This window comes from Carassius auratus, chromosome 3, assembly GCF_003368295.1.
Source record: "Carassius auratus strain Wakin chromosome 3, ASM336829v1, whole genome shotgun sequence".
NCBI classification, from domain to species: domain Eukaryota; kingdom Metazoa; phylum Chordata; class Actinopteri; order Cypriniformes; family Cyprinidae; genus Carassius; species Carassius auratus.
The window spans coordinates 9,874,187-9,885,292 of record NC_039245.1 but is presented as its reverse complement, the minus strand read 5'-3'; the positions used below and the strand labels follow the sequence as shown (position 1 = coordinate 9,885,292).

At 38.2% G+C, this 11,106-nt stretch overlaps 1 protein-coding gene across 1 annotated transcript; it reads left to right on the top strand.

The window, feature by feature from the left end:
* The first annotated feature begins 351 nt into the window (after positions 1–351).
* Positions 352–3,030, top strand: LOC113047268 (heat shock 70 kDa protein-like). The gene is made up of 2 exons (XM_026208623.1): positions 352–488; positions 946–3,030. The coding sequence occupies exon 2, from the start codon at positions 962–964 to the stop codon at positions 2,891–2,893; it is 1,932 nt and encodes a 643-aa protein (XP_026064408.1). The 5' UTR covers positions 352–488; positions 946–961; the 3' UTR covers positions 2,894–3,030.
* Positions 3,031–11,106: the final 8,076 nt, after the last annotated feature.

The window sequence follows — 11,106 nt, the reverse complement described above, 5'->3', positions numbered from 1 at the left end:
ATTTACTTGATTAAAAAAAAACTAATTTTAAATAATGTTTTAGGATAAGTGATGCCATTTTATTTTCGATTAAGGAGGACTATTAACTATGTCAACGCATTTGGTATATACGGAACAAAATACACTAGAAACAAAGTCATAAACCCACACTTTGTATATTAATGCACACTCGCATGTTTGCAATTTCTTTGTTTGGCCTCATTTAAAAGCAAAAGTCTGGAAGCATCCAGAAGTTTCCAGTGTGCTGCTTCAGTGACATGCTCAGCTGACGCTACAATGGCACGCGGCTGCCTGCAGTGTTCTGATTGGTCGGATTCATTCACTGGACGCTTCCAGAAGTGACGAGAGTTTGAACGGGTGCGCGCTCTGCTGTATTTAAAGAGCGAATAACAGCCGCTCCCGCTAACGAAACACAAACGAAGAAACAGCAAACTTGACTTTTTCCGCGACGGGGTGAAAATTAATTAAATTCAAGTATTTCCTCTAAGGTAAGTCCACCTATATTTTCCTGTAGTGGCTAAACACAGTCTACTTTTATATTTTACTTTGTATAGGTCTATGTAAATTTTATTAGATGTTATTTAGGCAGTTTACGTTCTCCTAAATAAACTAGAAAATAGTAATCGCTTTTTTGCCTGTAGTATTCACTCTTTGCATAAAGAAAAAAAAATCAACTTACTTTATTTTAGGTTATTGTTATTAAATGAGCACACGACCTATAGACATTATGTACCACAGAAAACTATTTCCCCCCCCCCAGATTGTCTAGTGTATAATTAGCCTACCGTCTTTTTAAACTATTATTAGGTGCCATTGACTGTAAACGTCTTGACATAATACTAATAACGGCATAATGACATATACTTTCTTTGCTCATCCATTGCGCAACAATCAGCTTATACTGATATTTTTTTGTATGTGTGTGTGTGTCTGTGTGTTTTACAGTTACTTCAAATCAAACATGTCATCTGCAAAAGGAGTTGCTATTGGGATTGACCTGGGCACCACCTACTCCTGTGTGGGGGTGTTTCAGCATGGAAAGGTGGAGATCATTGCCAATGACCAGGGGAACAGAACAACACCCAGCTATGTTGCCTTCACAGACACCGAGAGGCTCATTGGAGATGCAGCTAAAAACCAGGTGGCCATGAACCCCAACAACACCGTGTTTGATGCCAAGAGGCTGATTGGCAGGAAGTTTGATGACCCAGTTGTGCAGTCTGACATGAAGCACTGGTCTTTCCGAGTCGTCAGTGATGGAGGAAAGCCTAAAGTTCAAGTTGAATACAAAGGAGAAAACAAGACATTTTACCCTGAAGAGATTTCCTCTATGGTCCTGGTGAAGATGAAGGAGATTGCTGAAGCTTATCTGGGGCAGAAGGTGACAAATGCAGTTATCACAGTTCCTGCCTATTTCAATGACTCCCAGAGGCAAGCGACTAAAGACGCTGGAGTGATCGCTGGACTGAATGTCCTAAGAATCATCAACGAGCCCACAGCTGCAGCCATTGCCTACGGCCTTGACAAAGGCAAAGGTTCAGAACGCAACGTGCTGATCTTTGACCTGGGAGGAGGCACCTTTGATGTGTCCATCCTGACCATTGAAGATGGCATCTTTGAGGTGAAGGCCACGGCTGGAGACACTCATCTGGGTGGAGAGGACTTCGACAACCGCATGGTGAATCACTTTGTTGAAGAATTCAAGAGGAAGCACAAGAAGGACATCAGTCAGAACAAGAGAGCCCTGAGGAGGCTGAGGACAGCGTGTGAGCGAGCCAAGAGGACCCTCTCGTCCAGCTCTCAGGCCAGCATTGAGATCGACTCGCTGTACGAGGGCATCGACTTCTACACGTCCATCACCAGAGCTCGCTTTGAAGAGATGTGCTCGGACCTCTTCAGAGGAACACTTGAGCCTGTGGAAAAAGCCCTGAGGGACGCCAAGATGGACAAGTCTCAGATCAATGACATTGTGCTGGTCGGAGGATCAACAAGAATCCCAAAGATCCAGAAGCTCCTGCAGGATTTCTTCAACGGCAGAGACTTGAACAAGAGCATCAATCCAGACGAAGCAGTGGCTTATGGCGCCGCGGTCCAAGCCGCCATCCTCATGGGAGACACATCTGGAAACGTCCAGGACCTGCTGCTGCTGGATGTGGCTCCACTGTCCCTAGGTATTGAAACCGCAGGTGGAGTCATGACGGCCCTCATCAAACGCAACACCACCATCCCCACCAAACAGACCCAGACCTTCACCACCTACTCAGACAACCAGCCCGGGGTCCTGATCCAGGTCTACGAGGGAGAGAGGGCCATGACAAAAGACAACAACCTTCTGGGTAAATTTGAGCTGACAGGAATCCCACCTGCTCCACGTGGAGTCCCGCATATCGAAGTGACCTTTGACATCGACGCCAACGGGATCCTAAATGTGTCGGCGGTGGACAAAAGCACTGGAAAAGAGAACAAGATCACCATCACCAATGACAAGGGCAGACTGAGTAAAGACGAGATCGAGAGGATGGTGCAGGAAGCAGACAAGTACAAAGCTGAAGACGATCTGCAAAGAGAGAAGATTGCTGCCAAAAACTCTCTGGAGTCCTACGCCTTCAACATGAAGAACAGTGTGGAAGATGAGAACCTGAAGGGAAAGATCAGCGAGGACGACAAGAAGAAAGTTATTGAGAAATGTAACGAGGCCGTCAGCTGGCTAGAAAACAACCAGCTGGCTGACAAAGAGGAGTATGAACATCATCTGAAGGAGCTGGAGAAAGTCTGCAATCCAATCATCACTAAACTGTATCAGGGAGGGATGCCAGCTGGAGGATGTGGAGCTCAGACACGTGGAGGATCAGGGGCCGGTGCTCAGGGGCCAACTATTGAAGAAGTGGATTAAAACACCTCATGAACTGAATGGTGAAGGGACTGATAAACCTCTTTTCTCATTGACTCTTCCATTTATTTATAAAAAAAAAAAAAAAATTGAGGCCTCGTTCCATTATGATTCCTTTTCCTCTAATGCTCACACCTTTATACAGTATGTACCATATGTTCTATCATTGCATTTACTCCATTTTCTACAAAAAAAAGTGTTCAACTTGATATTGCTTAGTCAATTTGTTTTGACTTAAAAATAAGCTTTACATTTTCTAAGATGATATTTAAAATTATTTATTCATGTTTTAACTGTTACATGTTGAATGTTGTGGTGACTGAATAAAATTGTTAATATTTTAAATTGTGTAGTTGTACTCTTTATCTGTTCTAAAACTAAATATAAGTACAGTTACATAATAGTTCTTTAAATAAAATAACAGTAAAGGCACTACTCACGCAGTATTCATAAATTACAGGCTTTGTCACATTATGGATTAAGTATACACACACACACACACACACACACACACAGACACCAGTTTTGAGTTTAAGGTGCAGTTTCTCTACTTTAGGCTAAAATCCTTCTTCACATGTATGCTGTAGTTCATGACATAAGCAGCAGGGGTCAGCATGTCCTGACTTAAAACAGACAACCTCAGATCCCTGGACCTCATGTCTCCTGGAAGGCTTCTTTGTTGAACCCTGGCATGAGTGCAGCAAAAAAAGAGACTATGACATAATAGTCCTTGACTTTAGAAAACAATACTTCATCCAGAAACACTCCCAACACTAATGATCTGACTTCTTCATATGCAGCACGCAGATCCTCACACATTAAAACTATGTTTAATTATTAATAATGGAATTATTCAATTCATCTAAGAGCACAACACCATCTGGCGTTACTAAAGAGATATTGAAAGTCAAACTGTAGAACAAGATACACAAAAGTTCATGAGATGACCCTTACTTTACTGCTCAAATCTGATTCCACTCTTACAAGAAGTCTGATGCTCAGTACATCTCCAAGATTAATACAAGACAAGGAACACAGGCAACACTGTCCAGTATGACCAATTGACTGCAAACATACACAAGTGTTTATGCACACAGTGTTCCTGTGGCTCAGTGGTAGAGCATTGTGTTAGCAGCACAAAAGGTTGTGGGGTCAATTCCCAAGGAACACACTGGTAAAAAAAAAGTGTGTAGCATGAATGCACTGTAAGTTACTTTGGATAAAAGTGTCTGCTAAATAGATAAATGAAACGAAAGTTATGTGGATGAAATTAATATTCTAAGAAAATACTTTGATCTCTTTTTTAAAAATAAACAGTTCTTTGACTAACGATTGATAAATGCCAATTCAATGAATATTCTGGGTTCAACACAAGTTCAGTTAACAGCATTTGTTTTTGTTTTTAGACAAAATGATAGACGTGGAAATATTGTGGCAATCAACATTAACGTTTTTGATTGAGCTTAACTTGTACTAAACCCAGAACATTCCTTTAATCAAACTTAATGTAACGATTAGTTTAGTCTTCAGTTATACATTCAGCCGTCATTGTAACATAATGAGCACTGATTTAAGATGCTGATCAGCACAATTATGTTGGCATCAGGCATGTGTGTCTCTGCTGTGACTGGAGACAATAAGCCACATGTGCATCAATGAGAGCATATCAGGAAGAGTGTGAGGCCACCACGTGTGAAGAACAACATGTCAGGCCCTTTCCATATTAAGTTTCACAGTGTCCCTGGCATGACAAGGACAGCCCTTTTAGGCTGAAGCATGCCAATCAAAACATGCCCTACCACAGATAATATAACCTCAAGAATGGAAGAACAATAAAAAACCCTCATCAAAACATGAGCATAATAAAAGGATCTGCATAAACATATAACATGGTCACATGACATGCTTTTAAAAACATCCTGGTAAATCTCCATGATCCCCATACATATGCAGTACATTTAGCTGTTTGTTTCACATTAAATGTCATCCTAATTGTATGGGAACAAATATTGTAACTCTATAGTGGACAACTGCACCTTCTAAAATATTATTAGACAAATAGATGCCTGAGTGTATTTCTATGCACACCCATGCAGGATGCATACTATTTACCTCTAAACTGATCCAGCCCAGTGCTGTTTACACATTCTACAACCACATATACACTCATAATACAACTGAATATGGTAGAATATTTATAAAATAAATGGTAGTAAACAGCATTAAATGCTTGTAATCGACGATAAGGTTTAAGTGTTTTTTTTTCTTTTTAGCAGAGAAAAATGGCAACTGATAAAGATAATGTGCAAAAGTTCTAGAAGATACACGTGTTTGGATCCTATAAGAACGGTGTTATGTCAGTAAGTGACACAAGTGTGAGTGTGTGAGTTCTAGACTTACAACTAATCAACAAAGTTAATGTAAACAAGCATTCTCACATTTGTCATAAATTTTTTATTTAGATTAACCTGTCCGTCTTTGCCCACCGAGCCACTTTTTTTTTGACAAATTAATTTTAGCTTTAGAATTCTACAGGCTATAGGCTACATGAATGTGCAACTGGCAATAAATCTAGACTATTATTTAAATTTAGCGATTAAATATCTTTAAATTATTAAAGTAGTGCATTAACTTTGGCAGCATTAAAATATTAAAAATAAGTTTTAATAAAAAATGGTTATTCTGTATACGTAGTAAGGTTTCACAGAATAAAACAGAGCAAACAAAGCGTAATGATATAAATAAAAATAGAATTCTTTCACCAAACAATGTAGTTCCTAAGAAACAGTTGTGGTTGCAACAAAATGGTTACCGAGCAACACACAGAAGTAAACAAAGGTGTATGTTTGTAGTGATTTACAACAGCTTCGAACACGGCTCAACCAATCAGAATCAAGGACCGGAACAATCCGTTATGTTTTAAACAGCTCATTATACAAGTTAATCACGGTGGTAATCTAATGCGCTGCTACACAGACAGAAGCTCATACATCACACGCACAAGACTTTACTATTAGTAGGAAGAGAAACACACACACAATTTTAAGAAACTATTAATAATTAAAATTAATAATTAAAATAATTAAATTAATTAAATTAATAATTTAAATAATAGTTCAAAACATAAAATTATTAATGTCTATATAATAGCACACCTAGCAACAGGAGCATCACCAGAGGTGCACATGCTCAGTCTGCTGCTGCTGATAGTGATGCTTATATTATTATTATGATTAGCTGCTACAGTAGCGAACTGGTGAACTCTGTTCACTTTGGTGAAAACATCAAGGGTTGCTAAGCAAACATACTTGTGGTTGGGCCTTGAAAGGCCAGAGTCTGCAGCAGAACAAGAGGTCAGCACCACTGAACTATATATAATCTCAAGAGACAGAGAAAGTGTGTGTGTGTGAGAGAGAGAGAGAGGGAGAGAGGGAGAGAGAGGTTATTAATGAGGGTGTTGTGCTTTCTTTAGGATGTACTCTGCCCTCTGTTCTTTTAAGAATACTCAAGGACAACCAGCTATTATTAATAGTGATAAGAAGCTGTTCCCCTAGAAATGTTCCTTCACTGTAAAAGCTGATAACAGTTTTTTTTCACAGCTGTGACATCAAAGATACACGCTCATAAACATTCTCTTTCATCTGACTGCTCCCAGCCATCCACATAAATAATGTTTGTCCTTGCCTTTATGATGGTCAGTGCATCTATTATTTCACAGAGTGAGACGTGTCAGAACACCTTAAATCATCAGTGGTTTAAAATGTATGGAAGCCAGTTTTTTTATTTTCTTTTTTTCTCACAGAAGAATTTCTTTTTATAATAACTATACTAAAAAGGTAATTGTAACCCACAATTTTGATATTTTGATAAACTCAGAATGGTGAGATATAAACTCACAATCACAAGGGGGGAAAAGTAAGATTCATGAGATATAAAAAAAAGTTACATTTAACTTTATTACATTTAATTTTGTTGTGGGAAAAAAATCTGAATGGTGAGACGTGAATTCAGAATTGCAAGTTATACATTTTTTCCTTTGAATTATAAGTTTACATCTCATAATTCTGTTTATATCTCACAATTTTGAAATTTTCTCAAAATTGCAAGAAACAAAGTGTGAAATAAAAACCTTTCATCCCCCTTTGTAATAATATACTAATATTCTAATAATTTACTTAATGAAGCAAAATGTTTTATTGCGTTTGCTGCTAAGATAAAATGGGAATATAATTTACAGTATAACACTGTAGAAATATAAAATATTTAACTTGTGCAACCTAATGTAGAAATAATTAAATTATATTTTTCCCATTTTAATTTAGATATTGTCACATTTGGTAAATTTAAGTGACTTGACAAAAAATTTGATGCTTTTGTGCCAAACCTTTTTTCAAATCATGCAATATACTTTAATAACGTGATTGTACAAAACATAACAAAAAAAAAACACATTAAAAAGGATATTAATGGGTTTGTCTGGATGATCTTGAACATATCCACGTGTCATATATGTGCGCATATAGAGGTGTTAGTCATTAAGGACTGGATTATGGCACCATTCACTGGAGCCACAAATTCAAATAACCAAGAATAGGGACAGTGCTGAGAATTTAACACCATTCCTCTCCAACACCTGCCACACACTTGTTTGAGGCACACACATGTTCACAACATACTGTACATGTGTGAAAGATGTGTAAAATCACACTGGCTTCTGCATTTGCGAATACATTGTTTATTTATTAATAAAAATGTTAAGCAGGAAAGACCACAGTAACCACCAATGTGTTTGACAATAATGTATATATTAGTACCAGTTAACTAGAATTGACAGCTCAACCACTGTCAAATATTCCCAAGATGTTGTTCCCCCTTATTTTCCCCTTCATTACGTTCTCTAATTCCTCAAATGCACATTTTTATTCTTTCACTTATGATCTTTTTTCTTCATATTTGTTTCCCTAACTCCATTCTCATTCACCACAATATATATTTAACCTTCAGTTCATCCAAGATTCTTGGCTTTCCTGAGTCCCTCTTCTCTTTCCCTTGATCTGTCTTCCTGTCATCAGCAGTGTCTCTGTATGTTCCCCAGGCCAAGTGCATACCTAAAAAGAAAGACACATACACAATGACAGAGTTACAAAAGGATAAATATACTCAGAGAATGAGGGAATGTTATTTCTTAAATCTTCCGGCACTAACCGGTCAGTTGCATGTGTCTTATTTCTCTCCAGTAGAGCATCAGACATCCTGCCACCGCAACAATCACTTCACCAGAAGAAGATCATCATCACTGCATCGATTTCTTCCAAACTTCCGGTTTATAAAATTGAAGTGCTTTGTGCTTTTGTACATAGTTATCTTTCACGGCTAGCAACTCTTACTTTAGTGGGAATAAAATGTTATGCCATATAACTGTAATATTGTGAAATTGTATTACAATATAAAATAAATTTGTTTTAAAAACATTTCAAAATTAATTTATGCCTGTCAAGATCCCTTTAACAGTTTTTATTAACAGCTCTGCGAGCAGAAATAATTCTCAAACAAAAGAATGTAAACTTCAAGGAGAAATTCAAATTCAACTTCAGGAGGGGGATCAATTCCAAAATAACAAACAAAAGTATTTCTATTCTGGGGGTTAGATTCTTTGTAAACCTGTCAAATAATCAACAAATAAAATCATGTTAAATAAAATCAACAACAAAATTATACACTCACTTCCTATCTAATCCTCAAACCAGTAGAAAACATGTATAGTACAAAGGAAAAGGCAGACACCTCCCTACAGCTTCCAAAAGGTTACAATAAATCAACAGAGTAACGGCTTAAAGGCTGATTTATACTTCTACTATACTAAAGGCCTTATACTAACTGTGTCAGTTTTCATTTATACTTCTGCGTCCATAGTCCGCGTCGATGTGCAGTACACATGCAAACTGCTAGAACAGAACAGGAGAAGATGGCATTCTTTCAGTCTCCACAAGGATGTTGTATCATGTCAGATCAACACTGTTTGTCACGGACATCTACTGATATATAATGCTGTGTAGAATAATAAATGAAAAGACACTTGTTCTTTGCTTTGTTTTAATTTATATAAGAAGATGTAACAATAAAATATATTAAAGTACACATCAACACACAAAACCCAAGTACATACAGAGGGAGGGATCCGCATACATGCATAAACAAATATGCATTTTTCATATCTCCTGACCACTAGGGGGCACAGCACCCTAGTGTGATCCTTTGTTGCGAACACAAAGGATCACAACAAATAAGGAGACGACGAAATACATTCATTGCCAAAACCTCTCCATTTATTTTACCATCATGCCATTAACCAACATTAAGACAAAGTGTTAGAACTGCCAGGCTGCCACCAAATCCAGCCCTCTCCCTGCCACCAACAGGAAGCAGTCTTTATAGGGAGCAAACACCCAGAAACCGGAGCCTCCAATTACACCACAATCAACTTCCACCTGCAAGCAATCAAAACACAAACACACACAAGGCAGAAAAAAGCCACTGGGCATCACACCCTCCCCCATAAAATAAACTTTAAGAATTAAGTTCAAAGTTTACCCCCATAATCACCCTGCGTGAAGCATGAATGTCAATGCAACGCCATATCCGAAAACATCTCCTAAACTGCAACACCACCACAATGGGGACCTAGGAAGAACAACACGAATGACAAACACAACAATATATTATCACATTAATTCTTAAGACACCGGTGCACGGGACAATGCGTCCGCAAACACATTTTCCGTTCCCTTTATATGATGGATCTCCAGATTATAAGGTTGCAAGAACAGTGACCAGCGCATCAACCTTTGATTAGGATTCTGAAGGGTCGTCAAAAATGTAAGGGGGTTATGGTCACAATAAATCACAACAGTCATACCACCCTCTCCGGAAGTGATACGTAGCCCTCAGAAACAAAATGTGAAAAACTGGAATTTGCACTGATAGTCTTTTCAACATGGGGCACACCTGCGAGCTCTAAGCCACCTTTCATGGAAACAGCGGCCGCCAATGCCATCGGATTGGACAAGCTATACCGATTGCGATCTTTTGCCTTAAGTATCGGGCAATCTTTTTTCCAGTGACCATGACCAAGGCAATGTTATTGCTGTTAACAAATTAATGTGGTATGGTCAGTGTGAGGTGAGAATGGCACATACAAAGTTTGGTGTCAATATGTCAAATATTTGCAGAGATACAGCCCTCACATGCAGTTTGGCATCTTTTTAAGCAAATTCAAGCAAATTTGTGCACTAAATGAAAATCGTTTTGTGTATCGACACAAAATCCATAAGTTTTTGCCAGCTTGGTTTGAAGATGATCTGAGAGAATTTGGTGAAAACTTAACCAACGATCTAGGAGGAGTTCGAAAAAGTAGGTTGTCAACATAAATCAAAATGGTGGAAAGGAAGTTCAGCCAATAATGATAAAATCGGTCTCTGTGTTCTCATCATGATCCAAGGAATGTATCAGAAATCTGATTACAATAGGTTAATGTAACCAAAAGTTATTAGCATATTTCTAAATCTCATTATAACTTTGACCACAATGTGGCGCTGCCCCCAAACATTTTTAGTACCATGAGGGAATGGAGCTGAAGATTTCTGTAATTAGTTTCGTAATGATACGCTAATGCTTTCGTAAAATACAGCATTTTAGAACATAATTCAAAATGGCCACCACCCGAAATGGCTGACATGGGAAAACTGGGTATGATGCACTGAATCTAAAGAGACCAGTTTTGTGATTTTTGGCCAAAGCATTCAGAAGTTATGAGCAAAAATATGAATTTTTCATATCTCCTGACCATTAGGGGGCACAGCACCAAAACACTGCAGGTAGTCTCAGGTGATGCTTGTTATAACACACATCAAGTTTGGTCTCAATAGGCCAAACCGTTGCAGAGAAATAGCCTCACGTCCACTTGCATGCTTTTCGTAAAATTCGTTCACGTGCTTTTCGAAAACAGTACTGATAATCAGCTTTTTGCCAGCGTGATCTGAATATGATTTGGTTCAATTTTCATGACAATCGGTTCAACCGGCCTAGGATTAGTAAAAAAAAAAGTTAAAAAAGTAGTTTTTACGAACAATTGAAAATAGCGAAAAAACAAAACCTTTTAGAATTTTGATGTCCTTTCGACTCAGCATGAGCCAAGGAATCAGAGGAAAAAGAATTTT